A 17,293-nucleotide genomic window follows, 5' to 3' on the forward strand; every position below is an offset into this window, starting at 1 on the left:
ATAATGGCCTCCTCTCTTGCCGCCTTATGGTATTCCTGCAGCAGCTTCAGTACAAGAGCTGGAGCACGTTCTCATTCGCTTACAAGCTCTGAGGCAATCAAACCTCACAGAGCATGATATATAGGTTGTGGACTTCCTGGAAGTGAATCTAACACTTTATTCAAAGAAAAATACAGAACTGTGGGTGTTGGATGGACCCATTTCAACCTTAAAAAAGGGTTTACTTTATAAATACAGCATGAAACGGGCTCTGCTTCTACCAAATCCCACAGAAAAATCAGGCAATGTGAACAGCCTTGTGAATTCGAACTAAAATAAAGTATGTTCAAGAGAGTAGTCAACTTCCATAGTTCATCTTCATAAGTCTTAATAACTCAAGTAGCTGGTAAAATCAGCAAGGAAGCACCTACTACTTCTCCAAATGGTGGGTTTGTATAACCAAATGGGAAATCTTGACATTTTCAGTAAATTTGCACCTCCAACCTGGCCTGGTGTGTCACGTTTCTCATCTCACACAAAATTTCAGCAAGTTCTAATACTATAGTCAAGCTAAAGTAACATGTTTAAATCCATGTTTTTAGCACCTGGTAATATCAGGTAATGAAGAACACTCATGCCCATTAACTTTTCACTGTGAAATGGGATTTTTATCAGTGCCATAAAAACAAGCAAACAAAACCCCAACGTTCTTCTATTACACTGGCAGTTGCACTTGTTCATTATACCTGCTAATGAGCAATTAGTTTAATGCCAGCGTAACTGGAATGGAATAATGGCTCCAGATGCTATGACAAAGGAAGTTTTCAATCCTTAAAAATACATCTTTTGGAATAGCAGGAAGGGAAGGCGTCTCAGAGAAAACAAGACTCTGTGCCAACATATAAACCGAAGAAATGATGCAACAGAAAACTCTTCATGTGTGCAACAGCCAGAGTTAAAAACCAGGCAGTACTTCAGGCATTCGCAAGAGCCGTATTTTTCAGTCTTTGACTTAAAAGGGTAAAGGACTGCTTCTCACCTTTCCGGGGCGCACAGTTCAGAAAGGTGCACTGAGAGCCAATACAAGCAAACCTCTCAGTGCTAAACAAAGGCTTTCTGTTCTTTTGGATTTTTAAACCATTCACAGTGTAAACGTGCCCTGAAGTTCTTGTGTGCTTCCATCCAGTCCTCTTATCTTCTCCCCCTCCTCCCGATTCCCAAAACAAAAGCAGATCATGTTCACAAATGCATTCCTCTGTCTCAAAGTGGGGAGGGAAGAGAATTAACTGCAGAGCAAACCCCCTCCAACACCCATCTTTGAGGCTGCACACCAAGATATCTACAAGGTCTTCATCTCAGACATTAGTCTGAGAAAGAGATGTTATGGAAAATATAATACATTGCTCCCATTGACTTTGGGTTACGAGTCAATTCTCTTGTTCTTCTTAGTTGTTAAAAACAATTTTCTTAACAACTACCAGCCTTTTAAAAAGAAGAGAAACTATCTTCCTTCTTCTTGGTCATTAGCTGACACTAAATAACTTATGAAACAGGTAACACTTTGGTATGAACTGCCCCAAAAATTTGCCTGGAGCAACACTTCATAGCAGAGCAAAGCTCTGCCCATCCCCAGACCCAACGCCACGAGCAGCACCGCAACTCACTGTCATTAAAGCTTGCTTTTTTAATTTGTTTTTAGCATTTCAGTGGACTCGTACATTATTCCAGGCACGTATAAAAGTCTGTATCTATTTGTACAGTATGAAACATTATAAATAACTGCTAAATATTATAAATATTATAATTAATGTAATTATAAATTAATATAATTGTTAAACACTCCCGATGGTTGTACTGTACAGTTGCTATTCTAAGTGTTTGGAGTTTGCTGGTTAATTCACAAATTTTGGGAGTATACAACAGTTCTCTCAAACTGAAGTTTAGACCAAGGAGGGTCTCTCCCAGCACAGAAAAAATATCCCATAGAGCCAGAAAAAGGAACAAAATCCCTGGTCCTTCTTGTTTAAGCTGATCAGACTGATTTATTATTTTCCTGTCACCAGTTCTTTATCTCAATTATATCTTAATTATTCATCCATTTCTAAAAGTATAGAAAAAGAGCAATAGTCCAGCAAGTACAAGTTTACTCACCATTTACTCACCAGTCCGTTTCCTTTCAACCTTTCCAGAGTTCAAATAGAGGAAGCATGCAAAAATCCCTGGTTAAGTGGCAGAACATTTTGAATAATTATTGAAAAGAAACCCTGTCCACGCAGAGCAGTTTCAAAGGATAATTAAAAGGAAATCATAAATGAAAAAAATGTTAAAATATTTGTAGCACTAGACATAGGGCTACAGAAAGCTGATCCCCAGAAACAGAGAGTTTCCAGGTTACATTTTAATTAAGAAAACATTCAGAACTATAGCAATGCGAAACAAAATATTCAAAAATTTAGGATCTTACATATTCCAAACCTAATTTGCTAATATGCAATAGCATTATTATTATTTACTTAGCCTATCCCCTACTGCCTCACAAAGGCAAAACTTATTTGGAAGTGAGGAGCCTGCATGGTTGTGGCAGATGCACCCACCCTGCCAAGGACCTGAGACACAACAGAAGGAGCGATGTTTCTGGCCCTGGTAGCACCAGGACTGCCTCTCCCCTCATGGCTCCTGTCTGGTCCACACAGTGGGGGTCAAATGCAGCAAAGTTGGGGTCCTCAGCCAATAGGGGTTGACACGACCATGTATTGACCACAGATCAGATCCAACCGGGGTATGAATGGTGCCCCACTTGAGGGCGCATTTGAGTCGGTCCTCCTCAGAGCAGCAGGTCTGCAGTCGGGGACTCTCCCCTTGACTTGGGACACCACCTAGGGTAACTTCTCGAAACTGAGAGCCCTCGCTTTTTAGGTGAGTGAGTGAGTGCACATTTTGGATCACTGGGCCTCCAACATAAGAATTCTTAACTCAGCTGTGTCTGGTAACATTCCCAACCAGAACATCGAGCCTGTATTTGTTAAATGTCAGTGGAATGTTGTTTTGGTGAATGAAGTTTTGGCTGCTTGATTTCAGCTGCAGATTAAAAGCTAGTTTATTATTTTTGTGTGTAGCCGTTTTGGTGCAGGACAATGATGTGCAGAACACATACTCTATACATTCCTTCCCTTAACTTACTTTTGAATTAAGCTTTTTTATGCCACCAGTCCAACTCCCCAGACTTGGTGTTCCTACATACATTTCACTGCATGGATATGATCCCTTTTCCTCCTCTAGTCCTGGATCCTTTTCTCTCCTCAGTTTTTTAGGAAAAAAAACCCAAAACTTTAATCATCAAGAGAAAAACGTCCACAGGCATCTTACATTGCTTTATTTAATTAAAAAAAGAGACCAAAACAAAGAGCCCCACCCAGACAGCTGCTTCTTTTGGAGAACAGCTTTACATTCCTGAGAGTAAATAACTGTTGGAACAAGACTGCCTCTAAATGTCCCAGGCCTTATCAGACATTGTAGTCAGGGGATTTTCCCTGTGGGTGTCGCAGTCTAATTTGTAAGGTAGAAAATGCTCCCACAGTCACATGAAAGAAGAGCTGCCACAGGTTGCGCAGTTCATACAGATACATGTTACACAGACAAATTAACCCAAAAGTCAGGAAGGACTTGGCATTCCTCCAGCCCGTGTAGTACACAAACAGATAACACTGTCAGGAAGAAAAAAAGAAATCGGATTACTTCATGGAAACAACATCACTGAACACTGTCTGGTCATTGCGAAATTACAAACCCAAAACGAGTAAAAGTCTCACTCAAACACGTAAGGACAGTACCAATTTAGCTGTCGTGGAAGGGTGAAAAGTACCGTGACATCAACACCAGGTTACATTTTGCTTCCATTAAACCCTCTTTGAGAACAATTCACTCACAATAACTGATTACAACCTACAATCATGAGTGGCCCCTGTCAGAGGAAAGTGGATGTTCCTGGCAATCCCTGGTCAAAATACACTCGGTTCCACCTAAGCAACAGAGAAGGAGCAAGAGTCGGTGTTGTCATCCTCGGGCAAAGCAATGGCAAGGAAAGGGAAAACCCTCAGCACAAGGCAATACCCCGATACCAACCCAGTGCCCTGCGAGGTTTAATGCAGAGGACTAAACGGCAGATGCAGAGAGGCCCACAAATACCCACTGCCCTTCTTCAGCTGCTGCGAGGTGGATCACATTTGGAGAGAAATGCACAACTCTTCTGTCATTCAACCACGTTTTAAGGGTCTGTTTCTGCACACTGTGGTGGACTGCCCACAGTTCCCTGCTCTGCCTTCTTCCTACTGCAACTGGAAATCTGTTCCGTTTTCATCTCTAAAACAACAAAGCTTTTATGTAGACATTAAGTTTACTTCTGCTCTTGTTCAAACTACTTCTGTGACCTCTAAAAACAAAATTCCCCCTCCCTTCCCTCTGAATCCTAGCCATTTTTGTCTGCTGAAGAAAGTGCTTGCTCTGCTTCAAGGCAGGTAACATCACCACCTGGGCTTACTTTGTATAACAGATCTGCTCCCAGTGCTCAAATTTTTTAACTGCATTCATCATCAGATTATCTAAGCATCATTTCAGTTCTGCTTGGGTATTTGCCACGTTTTATCAGTGGGAGAAACTCTACTTAAATTATTTTCATTTTTCATGTTCCTCAATAAAGGGCCTAAGCACTGTACATCAGCAACCAAACAATGCGATTTTATTGAGGTTACTTTATGTTCCATACAAACTCAACCACTTTCTTACAGAGCATGCATTTCTACTGTAAGTGGAAATGACTACTTGTAATTTCTGGATATCTAAGTATCTTCAGAGATGTGAGTACTGACAGTATCTGTAAGCTTTGGATGTCCTTCCTCCAAAACAAAGTAAAAGTAGGGATAAGTAATCTGTTTGTTTTGGAATCTAGATGGAATTCCTCTGAATCTGCTTGGCCATTCTGAGCAGAGCAAATGCAGCTCACTTGTGCTGATGGTTTTACAAATCATATCTAAAAGAGCAATTAGTTGGTACTAGTACCTCAGCAATAACAATCCAGATAATTTCCTAGTGCCATCGCCTCCACTGACAGCACATGAAGAAGTGCAACTGCTTCCAGGATTAACATAAGAGTCGGGAAATGCTTCAGCAAAATGATTTATAAATATTAAGGGTTTAAAACCATAAAATATTATAGAGATTTAAAAATGTTACTGCAACACGACGTTGAATGACTGCAAATCTTACTGAAGATCTGTCTTAAATTAATTCTGAGCCTTTTTTTCATTAGTCTAGGTTTGAGATGCTAGATTTGCCACTTGCAGAGCACCAGTCAAAAGGCCAAAACACTGTGGTTTTAACACCTATCACAAGTGCTGTTATGAAATTTCTGAGTTGTTTTGGTTTTCTTCTATTAAAGGGAAGCGTTATCATGGCAATTACTGAGCGTGCTTTTAGGTAGAAGGCTCCTCTGCACTACTTCAGAGAAGATTTTTATTTTTTTTCTTTTTAATGAATGTTACAGGATGACTGAAGGCTCAGCTCCTGACACTTTGCACTTCAGGTACAACTGAGACAGTTGTTACTTGTTGTTCATCTTCTACGGAGACAAGACAGCATGGAGGAACACTAAACATTGTCAAACAGCCTAAAATATCATATTCCACTTAAGTCCTGGTTTTAGCCTGCGCACCCAGGTTAGAAACATCTTCTTGGACACTAGAAAGAGAAACACGCTGCTATGTTGTTATTAACTGAACAGGACAATACAGCATCATGAGTGCCTTGTGGGTGAATGATAATGAAATGTGCTGCCGGAAGTCTGCTGCTCCTAAGCGTGGCAAAAGAGCATCAGAACGCGCCAGCCCTCTTCATTCTGAAAACTGACCTTTACATATTGTAGGAATGGCACCAGAGGGTGAAGAACAAGAGGCTCAAGAGAATTATTCTGAATATTAAGAAAAAGCCTACATTCCAAGCTGCACGGATTCTTTCTTTAAAATAGCTCTATTCAAGTCAGACAGTGGGGAAAAGGCATATCCTCATGTCTCAATGCACAGGCACGACTACTGTGTAAAGAATAAGGTAATATTATATAATAATATAATATAGATACGATATATAATATAATACTGCCTAAAGAATATCTGGGGGAGGAGGGAAGGACGTGTATTTTCACACAAAAAAAGAATGGGGGAACTCTGCCTTATCTGATATGGGCCAGATTGTTGGCATGGAAAATAAACACCAATCTGAAGAATTACTTAAGGCAGAAGCTGGTGAAAAGTCAACAGGTGGTGAAGAACACAAGTCGTACTGTGACGTTTCGCTAGAGGTAAGTTACAGAGAACAGAGATGACAGGTAACCTGGACAAAAGGCTGACTGATGGAAAGGCTGATATAAAAGGAAAACCCTTAGACATTATTTTATGGTCTGACACTGCACTAAACATTGGCACATAGAAACATACTCCACAAGTGCAAGACATTAAAAGTCAAAGGAATTATAGTAACAGCAATTGAATGTGACAGACACCATAGTCATAGCTAAACACAACAGCAGCGTCACTGCATGACAAATGCTAATGGGCACCAGAATACCTTGCTACAAATCATATAGGAAAGTCAAATTCAGATCCAGAAATGGAGAACCTACATACACAAAATACAACAAGAAATATCAGACAGGAGAAGGAAAACAGCGGAAAGTGGCTGAAAGCTTTAGAAAGGAAGGAGATGCACAAGAACGTACAAAGTTAGGAGTGCAGTGCCTAGGTATTACTGTATTTACTTCACATCTTCCCAAAAGAAAGAAGGTGTAAGGCATTTGCTCAAATGGTTAAGTTTACTTGAACTATGAAGCTACTTTAAGGAAATGATATAACCTCCACTGCTTGTGACTTTAGAGCTAAATTGTAAGCTACAGACAGAAAAGTACACCCAGTATCTGAATCAGCTAACTGGAGAAAAACGCCAGCAAACAGAAGCTCTTTTTATCAATCTACTGTATGATAGTTTATGATTAATGAAAGAAAACAGAGCAGAAACTATGTTCATGATCACCCTAGTCAGGTATCTGTGACATTTAAGAAAACATGATGACATTTATGCATGACTGGGTAATGTTTCTAAACGGTAGTAAATTATGCAAGCAGAAAAACACACCTGGTACAAACAGGCTGCTGTTCCAAGAAAAAACGCAATAACATAGCTGAAATCTTCACCTTCATTCTGTGAAAATAAAACAAAAAGCCATGTTTTACAATGTTCCAGTGAAATACAGATATTTACAGTATGAAAGTTATTAGTTATTGCATGTTAAAACAGTCCCACACAGAGATTTAGAATAATTCCTACACTACACTAAATCAGAAGAGCCAGCACTAATCATTGCTCACTGAAACATCTGGAAAAAACCCACCGTGATCTGGAACCGGACCAAAATGTTTACTCACAATAGGAAACTAATGCTGAGATTTTCAAAAGCCTTGAAGGAAGTCCAGCTCTAACACTGGACACTTACCTTCTCCAGATGCCTTTGGAAATTCTAACCACTGACAACTACCTTTAATATCAGCTTTGTAGGTTTGTGCCTTCCTCCCGCTTCACGAAATGGAAATGAGACGAAAGGGAAAGACAGGAACTGGCCAGCAGGGTGTGGTAAAATTCTACACAGAGACCAACGCAGGCAGCTCTGCCTTCATGGCAGGGAGAGCAGACAAAAGCACATGAGCTTATCAGAGAGAGATTACTGGAAAACTACATTTTCTTGAAGGAAAAGATGGAAAAACTTACTTGAAGTGATGTGATAGATCTGTGTTTTTTTAATAAAAGAACAAAAAATAATGCCTTCTAACTTATTCAAATGGGTTGTTCTAGTTTCTACAGAGCCGAGCAGAATAAACTTACATGCTCAGTGATTATTTTAACTGCATTTCAAACAAACATCTGCGACAATCAGAAACTTTCCCAGGAAAACAATGAGATCTCATGCAAGTGTTCTCCCTTCAAAGTGAATATAATTTCTAGAGGAAGGCAGTCCACTCGGCACTACACTTGTTTCTGCTCAGAGTACCTTCGGTGAGAGGCATTTCCACCTGCAGTGCTGACCAGGGAGAAGTCTGTACGTCTGCACACAAAACCTGCCTACACACCACCACACACTCCTAAACCATGTGTAAATCTCTGCCTCGGTGTCACTGCGTATTTGCTGGAGTACAGCTACAGATTATAACTGGTTTGCTGACAACCCACTGGTTGTAAAGGAAACACTAATTCAGAGAGAAGCTTTTGAATGACTTCTCAGAAGAACTCCCATTAATCACGTTTTGGATTATTTCTCCCTAAGCCTCGTGGATTTTTCCATAATAAAGTAAATTAAGAGAAATGTTAATGGGTTTTTCGTGTGCCTCGTTTGTAAGAAATGAGAAAATATCTTCCATCTGTACTGCCATCTATTACCTCCAAATGCAATAACATATAGAATAAAATTAACTGGCTGCCCTATCATCACTTAGTTTAAATTTGGCATTCCTTTTTTACAAAATCGGCTGCGGAAAGGTAACAAACAAGTTCTAGAAGCATTACACTAAGTGGCAGAAATCCATTCAGGACTGTTTGTATTACAGTGTGCTTTAAACAAAGAAAAATCTAATTAGGGATAAAGTAGAGACGTACATTCACTATTTCGTTCTTGGTTTTTCTCTAAAAAACAAACCAAAAACAGCTCAAAAGAAGGACCTAGCACAGTCCACTTTCATTAGCCCTGTTCCTCCTCTCACTAGTGTTCAGGAAATGCTGAGATCTCAACCATTACTGCTTTATTAAATCTTTACATTTACCAATAATTATGTAAGACAACTGGAACACAGGTCACCTTCTTTACCTCACTTCCCTAAAAAAAGCCATTAGGTATCAACAGCATTGCAGTTTTAAAGTCCAGACACATGTGTGAATAAAAAGATTACCTGTTAGCCAACCAGGATCCTCATTATCTTTCAGAAAACTTCCAGAGTTTTTACTTTCTACCTCCATCACCACAACAGTGGAGCCATTTAATGTTAAATAAGTGGGTTTTGTGGTAATACACATGAAATGTTTGCTTGCAAGCACTACCTGCATATTCACTTGAATTGCCTGAAATCATTAACTCTTATTATTTTCATTGTGGCAATGAGCACACAATTAGCACAAGAAATGGAACAGAAAGAAACTGAAAGGCTACAGCAAGGGTCAGAGCAGGGAGTTCACATAAGCAAATCAATGTTGTGGAGGTTGTTGTGTGAGGCTGGTGGTGTTCTTATCTTGACGGTTTTCCTTACATTCATTTGGCAAACAAAGAGAAATAAGCATCCAACTTAAGATTTATTAAAACCAACCGAACAAAAACTAAAGGAGGTTTCTAAAAAACAATTCTACAAATCCTGTTTAAAGATCCCTGCTCTGTGTACCTTTCAGAAAAACTGGCCAGATTTTCAAAGCTGTTCATCATTTCTCTCAAGTGCTTTTAAATAACATCTATTAAAATTACACATTTCATATCCTGGCATAAATTTAGAAAACAGAACATTATGTTCACACACTCACTGCTACCAAGGTACCTAGGGAAGGAGTCGGCCACCCACTTTCTACTGCTTCTGAAATCTACAGCCACAATGAACGATGCACCACAGTCGAGAAGGATGCACAGATCACAAACAAAAGAGGCTTCATAAACAGGGCTCTACCCACAAACAGTATTTCTGAACATAAAACTGGCAAGACTTAGTTCATATAGCAAGCATCCTCTAAGGTGATATTATGATCACTGCGATGCATAACTCTTAAATTCGCAAGCAAGTACAATACCTGGAGAAGACTTTCTATGGCGTGAAAGCCACGAATTAAATTCAACGCCCCACACAACAGACTGAGTACAAATGAGACAATCCCTGGCAGAGTCACAGGCTCCAGACGCTGATGAGGAGCTGCAAAGCAAAAGATCAAAAAAAGACACCAAAGGTCAAAGCAATGCCCTTAGAAATTGAGTAAAGGAGTAATCACATTTTTCAGTGGCTGCCAGCTCAGTAAGAGCAAACCACAAAATCTCAATCTTTTCTTCTAAAGAGAAGAAACATTTTAAGTATTTCAACACAAGGTTTAACAAAAAGCATACTTTCCTTCAATTCACATATATAATAGTCTTCTTATATTTCATCTTTAACTCAATACACTCAGTTAATTCAGTATGGTACTGAAAGCTGCTCAAATATGTCAGGAAATCAATGGCAAATGATGCATTTGCTAATGAAATTTGTTCACAATCAGAAGCCATCTCGTAAGTCAGGTACTTAAGAGCTCTTCTCACAACCTCCACTTTTTGAACACTAACGCATTAGCAGAGCTGTTGAGACTGATTTAGCTTCTTTGCTGAACAGAACACTATGAGGCAAAGTTATTCAGCCCCCTACCTTTAAAAAGTAGGGTCAGTGAGTGCTACAAATAAAACAAGTAAAAAGACAGCTCTGAAACTAAGCTAGTATCTGTACTACAATTTTATACAGACCTTCCAGACAGTGCTTAGAAGTTTCTTACAAAACACAGTAAAAATAAAACTCATTCTTTCAGGCTTAGTTGGGGTCACAAGTACTTAACAGTTGTGTATGTTCCTCATTACTGTCCCTTTCCACAATTAATAACAGAAAGCAAATATGAAAAAACAATGCAAAACTCTTAGAAGTCTAGGCAACCCTTGGAAAACAGTAGGACTACTGAGCCATACTGAGATCGTTCTGCTCAAATCAACGAAGTGTAAAGATGGGAACAATGAAGTTAATGAACTGGAACATTAATAGAGAGAGGGGTGCCAATCCTGGTTGTTTGCATTGCCCAGATCCAGGAAAAAGGCTTTCCAAACATTTTATGAAGTTACAGAACCTGAAGAAAAAATGTCAAAAGCTATTTCACATTGATAAGCAGACAGGGCTGTCTAATTATGAGTGTGTCATAACTGAAAAATAAACCACAAAATTAGTTCAGTTACCTCATTTGTGTTGAATGCAATAGTGTAATCAGTACTTTTTAAACAAAAGCATAACCTATGTTTCATTTTCAGAACTTCTCCTTTCCTCACCACAGTGCATGTTAGAGGAACACCACCAGCAATCACTCCAATAAGCTTAGATATGGTACGTGCATACCAAACCATTCTTTTTCTGTGACTCTTAACTGGTTGGGGGCTTTTGTCTGGTTTTGTTTTTTTGTTGTTTTGGGGTTTTTTTAAACCATCTCATCTAGAGAGTGTCAAAGAGCTGAAGGTGTATGTGACTATTTTTAGCCAAAAGTCACTGCATTTCATTAACGAGTGGATAAAATTAGCTCACTGCTCTCATGCACAGCTCACCTAACAAGCTTGCTTTCGCTGTCTAACAAGGTAACTTTAAAACATTGTGTGTTAGAACAGTATTTAAAACACCTCTTTGAGTCCACGAAGGGAAAAGTAAAGAATCTTGTCAGCTAAATCAAGACAGTCTATAAAGGATTATAAAATAGTAACTTTTCTCTCATATTAAACGATGAAAGCAAACCCAAAACCTGTGAAGGACGTTGCATATCACTACTGATTTCATTAAGCTTTCCAAGGGATAATGAATTTTAGTGTTACAATCAAAGCAACAAGAGTAATTTAAATTGAAAAAAGATACTAGCATAACCAGAAGAATGAAGGAGCATCGGAGAAGGGAGGGTAACAGACAGCAAACCTTGAGCCAGTACATTCGTAAGTCTTACAGAAATTATAACTGCCATATCAAAATCTCTCTAAGGATAAAGCACAAATTCTGAATTTAAATGTTGAAATTCAAATTAAAAATTGGGAAATTTGCATGATGGGAGAAACTGCACTACTTGTAAGGATGCTTACTTAAAAATACAAAGAAAAAACAAATTGAGTACATCATCAGGCAAAAAGTAACTTTGATCTGACAACTGTTCCTTGCATGAATAAAAGCTCAGAAAACAGTAAATTTATCCTAACCAAATAAGCACCTAAACCATCACGTAACAGCATGCTGTCACCGTATTTCTAATCCCTGCCAACACCTACATCACCTTTGAAGCAAAATGCTATCCATAATCTGCACACTTTCTGCTTCACGCACTATTCCCCACTACACAGCACAAGTTTCACTAAAGGAAAAGGGCTGCTACTTTCAATTACTTTAACAGTGAAAGAGACCTGCACACCAGACCTTGGATCTGTATCTGACTGCAAGTATAAGCAAGTAACAGACACCACTTCACCAGCATAGCCAAAATTAACACATCACATTTTGGAACCCTGCGAAACAAAACAAGACTTGCAGCTACCTAACCTCCTACCTCTGCCTGCTCTCCAACTTGATTTAACATACTTAGTTCACTTACAGCAAGTCATGTCTTTCAACGGGACAGCATATGCAGGAAATTACACTAGCAAAGCTCATCTTTTTGTGAGAATCTGTCCTTAGAGCAAAGGAGAGCCTTTGAAGTCCAGCCAACTGAGTGGGCAGCAATCCCCAGCATCCAGGGAAGTACTTTTCAAGGGTGGAGAGAAGCAATGAACGTAAAGAATTACAAAACCATAAGTAGAATTGCTAAAAAAGACACTGTTATTCAATAGCATCTGAAATTTGAAGAGCTGAAGAAGGAGCAAAGTGCAAACCTCTCATAATGTACAGCCCTTTGTAGGCGAGAGTCTACAGCAATTCAAGGAAGGAAGCGGCTAACTGAGCAGAGAGATCTATGGAATTCAGAGGAAGAAGAAAGTCTAAAGTAACTGAAAAAGGGAATAAAAACCAGAAGGAAGTCAACATGGAAAGAGAAGAGGACGACAGAACTGCTTCTGTACGACAAGTTGTGGAGAAATAGTGAAAAAATTTTGGAGGATCATCTGCCAATTATAGTTTAATTTTACCTTATAGTAAAAAGGGAAATGGTCCTTACACATTTTAATTTAGGCCCATATGATCCTCCAAAAGTTTTACTCAGAAAAGTGATAAAAACCTCATCTCCCACTACATGGACAACTTTAAAAATACAGCCAACTTTGACCCAGGCTGAATTCTCTCATGCTTATAGTTTTTTAATTTTTACAACTGCAGGAAGTTTGAATGCAGACAATTTGCAGAGTTAACCAATTGTCACTTCTGCCACTATAACCTTCTTCACAAGCCAGAATTACACTAGAACATTAAGGGGTAACAACGATGTAAGCATCTAAAGTGGCAAGAGAACGGTACTGCAGCGTTACATGCCTTTAAAAACAGCCCACGCAGTAGATAATAAAGCAGCAGATGACTAAAGGTATGTACAGTGCTGCTTAAAAGATTCCACTCTTCTAAACAATTTAAACTTCTACACGCTTTCCCTCTATTAATTTTCCAGAATTTAATTCTGTTAAATTACAAATACAAGTTATTTCTATGCTGTCTCATAGCACCTAGAATTCTCAGGATTGGGGTCCCAGGAGTACAAATAGGGCACCCTGGCAATTCTGCTTGTTTTTCATCTTCAGTAGAAATTAGTTTTCAATCTTCCAGAGGAATCCTTATGAGTAAGTAAAGTAATCAGGATAATACACTAGCAAAGAGATCCAATTTTTATATGTATATATAAACTGCACATAATTAAGCTGATCTCTTATAATACAGAACTATAGGAAGTGTTTAGACTTACAACAGCAATTTTCACCCTGACACCATACAGTGAATGGCATTGGTATACGTCTGCCCAGGCGAACTAGCCTTACAGACAGAGGTGCTTTTGGGAAAAAAAGGGAAGACATTAACTAATTAAAATCATCGCTTCCTTTACTTTTCTTTATGACTTTGCTTCACTAAGCCTGGAGGACTGGAATCAGATTCCGTCACTTTCACATGTGGAGTCCAGGTGCAAGGACTTGGCGAGTTTTCTGTCCTGCTGGGAAACAACTAAAGGTGCCTCAACCGGATTCAGAGCATTCACTTGATAGCACAAACCTTTAATCCAGTTCAACCACACAATTTCGTATTTACCTCCTACATGAAATAAAGTTATAAAAAATTATTGACTAGTTAAATGCATGTGGGAAGTAAATACAAAACTGCTATTGTTAACATCATACACAAGGCACTTATTTTAGAGAGTACATCATCCTGCAGCCAGCTCAGCTCTCTGGATTTTCACCATCACAGATGCTCCCTAAAATGAAGCTTTTCCCTCCAGCTGCTCTAACTCCTGATCCTATGCCTTAGCTTATGTCATCATTGGGTCTTACTGGGCAGAAATAATAAAAAAATTCATAAATTGTAAAAGGTCAGAAAAATAAAGAAGATCATCTTGTTAAGTGCTCATCTTCCTTTTGCTGCTTTTGCTTCATCCGGACTTTTTTTTCCTTCAATAGAGCAGTCCATTGAATAGATCCGTATCTCTGAGTGCCTTGGGAAGATAGGCACCTTGAGCAGAGCACAAAACAGACATCTAAGCTAAAATACAGGTTAGGTCATGGCAGCTCTATGCTTTAAGAACACAATGGTGAAAAAGCTTTTTTTAAAGAAAAGAGTATCAAAGATCAATTCTACTACACTGCATCTGTCCCATTTAAGGATACAACCCAAAAGTTTGAAACTCACCTGCAGATATCTTACCAGTACCCTTATACTCCGTCACAGATAAGTGTGCGAGCCCATTAGCTGAACCAAGTTCTGACACGGAAATCTGATAAGGTGGTCTCAGTTTGATCTCTGTCTGCATGTCTGCAAGATTCATCTTTGTTGACAAAGAGCGTGTGTTGTTATATCTCTGTTTGGTCCTCTGAATGAAATTATCTGCATAAAATTTACAATTAAAAGGTATAACCTTATGGACTTGGGTTAAATAATTCAAGACCATGCAAGCCTATGTACTACAGACTTCATAAATGGAAATATATTGCTTGAAATGCTTGTATTTATCTTGGATTTTTAATACTATTTCTGGTTTGTGACTAATATATCATGAACTATTAACTCTGCAGTAAAAAAAAAATAAGCTCTAGAAATCTAATTACTTAATAACTGTGAATAAACTAATGACTTTTCACTGCATGAGACTGGATGCACTGCTAATACAATGGATTTACCTTATGAATAACCTTATGAAAAAAATAACTCCTGCATTCAAGTATAAACTTACTTGAGTATGAAATGTGCTTGCAAAATATTCAAATGGAGAAAATTAATACCATAGCATACAGATGGAAAGAGCGTAATAGACCTACATCCTAACTTAACAACTAGTGGAACAAAGGTGGCATTGGAAAAAAAAGTGTTCACAGAAATCTTCATACGAAAGACAACAACGTTATACAGAAATTGCTAAAAATTGCCTGACAATAATAGACAGGAGTATCTAACTGGAGTATCTTCTCTATATTTCTAAAACTGTAGTTCTTTTTGCTCTAATGCATTTTGTAAGAATATTTAAAATAACTGCCTAACATATAGTATTAAAGCAACAATATTAATGGAATCCGTAATAGCTGTTATCTGCTATATATGAGATTAGTTGTATTTGGAGCTTGTATGACAGAAGATTAAATGCTTCACTGTATCATAAGACAAATAAAAAAGCCTCCCTTTCATGTACTGAACAACAATTACAGCACAGCTAAGAGTAAATATGAAATTTCAGTCTTTTACTTGAGAAATTTATGAAGCTCAATGCCTTTACAGGTTAAGTATATCAACAGGTATGAAGTCAAACAACTCCTAGCGTTATGAACTAGAAGAAAATGGACTCCAGATTGGGTCTCACAAGGCTTATACCAAAACCTGCCAGAATGAACAGAAAGATTATAAGCAAATTTAGATAGAATTGTAGTAGCCTAACATGATGCCACAGAAGTATTTCTCTGCTGACTCTAATGAGTTAAATCAGATTCTAAAGCCACCTGAAATACAGCTATAAAGTGCCTTGAACATTTGTGTTTTGTGTGTATTAAGTTGCACATCTATTTAAATGCTCATTTGTCTTAGTGTGAGAATCAAGGAAAAAAAAGGTCAAATCCTTACCAAACTCTATAAAACAGTACGGTCTGACAGCAGTATTTGTCTTCATCATATTGTAGGTAGTGATGAACTCTTTCTGAAGCTCATCCAGGAAGCAGAAAGCCAGAACACTGGGGTAATTTTCAGTACACAACATCATATAGCTTACTCCCAGAGAACTTATAAAGCTATTGAGACAATAAATTAAAAAATTCAAATTTAAATCCATGTGATTCACTGCTTCAGTAGTCTGATCTCATATTCTATAATCAGAAAAGCATAAACTGCTCTGGGGTAGGAAAGGAATTAATGTTTGCTGAAAAGTCCAACATTATTCTAGAAGAAAAACAATTTACTTTTAGGCAATATTTTCATTTAACATCACATTGTACGATCATATGAAAAGCTGTGTTACATGTGTGTGTATGGACATATTTGTGTGTGCATACATATGTACACACTTTCACATACATGGAACAGAAAGTAATATAAAGCTTTTGGGATACAGAAACACAGCAAGTTTGTCCTGTAATAGCTTTTCATTTGTTTCAGATGGAGAATATGTGATCTGGTACATTCCAGAAATGCAAAAACCTATCTTCAGATTGGGAGGGCAGTTGGTATTTTCTAAAATAGCTACAGAAATAAAACATAGAATACAGGATTCATCATTCTCCAAACATACTTACAAGGACGAACAGAGATGGCAAACATGAAATCAGAAAGGGACAGTTTTCAGCATACGTATCTGTACTGCATTTAGGCAATTCACTAAATAGAGTTCATGTTTTCACAGCACATTCATATTTCTTCAAAATCGATGGATAATTTATACTACTAAAACCAGTCAAAGACAAAAGTAATAAAAAACATCCTGAGTAAGCCTTCCGTCTCATTCTTAAAAATTTATTTTAAGCTGGTGAGTTTACAAGCCAACTACAGCTGAGGTTTTAAAAAAATACTGACTGGAAAAATTTAGTCCATGCTGGGCCTAATCCTGAGAAATGCCGGAAACTCACGTATACCAATGGCAGATGGGGAAGGCTGAACACTTTCTAGGATCATTCAGGTGGTATACTTTCCACCACTGTAACTTCTACATGTTTGCTAGGGGTTAGGATGAAATTATCCACCTCATTTAGAATAGCATATCCCACAGCTGCACCTAGTTACCAATACTAAGCAGAAAGGTGACATATAAAGCAAAATCATGAGTAAACAAAGAAATATTTCAGGATCCAAGTTTCACCTGCAAACAGGGGAAAAGAACACCTGCT

At 38.2% G+C, this 17,293-nt stretch overlaps 1 protein-coding gene across 2 annotated transcripts in view; it reads right to left on the minus strand.

The window, feature by feature from the left end:
• Positions 1-3,336: 3,336 nt before the first annotated feature.
• SEC22A (SEC22 vesicle trafficking protein homolog A (S. cerevisiae)) overlaps positions 3,337-17,293 on the minus strand; it is a 17,309-nt gene continuing 3,352 nt past the window's right edge. For both annotated transcript variants that reach the window (XM_010179942.1, XM_010179933.1), the window contains exons 3-7: positions 16,041-16,204; positions 14,622-14,816; positions 9,841-9,959; positions 7,159-7,224; positions 3,337-3,683 (exon numbers count right to left, since the gene is read on the minus strand). In XM_010179942.1, the coding sequence (XP_010178244.1) occupies positions 3,483-3,683; positions 7,159-7,224; positions 9,841-9,959; positions 14,622-14,816; positions 16,041-16,204 (745 nt within the window). In that variant the 3' untranslated portion in view covers positions 3,337-3,482. The remainder of the gene's footprint in view (positions 3,684-7,158; positions 7,225-9,840; positions 9,960-14,621; positions 14,817-16,040; positions 16,205-17,293) is intronic.

Source organism: Mesitornis unicolor, unplaced genomic scaffold (genome assembly GCF_000695765.1).
Source record: "Mesitornis unicolor isolate BGI_N332 unplaced genomic scaffold, ASM69576v1 scaffold4390, whole genome shotgun sequence".
NCBI lineage: Eukaryota > Metazoa > Chordata > Aves > Mesitornithiformes > Mesitornithidae > Mesitornis > Mesitornis unicolor.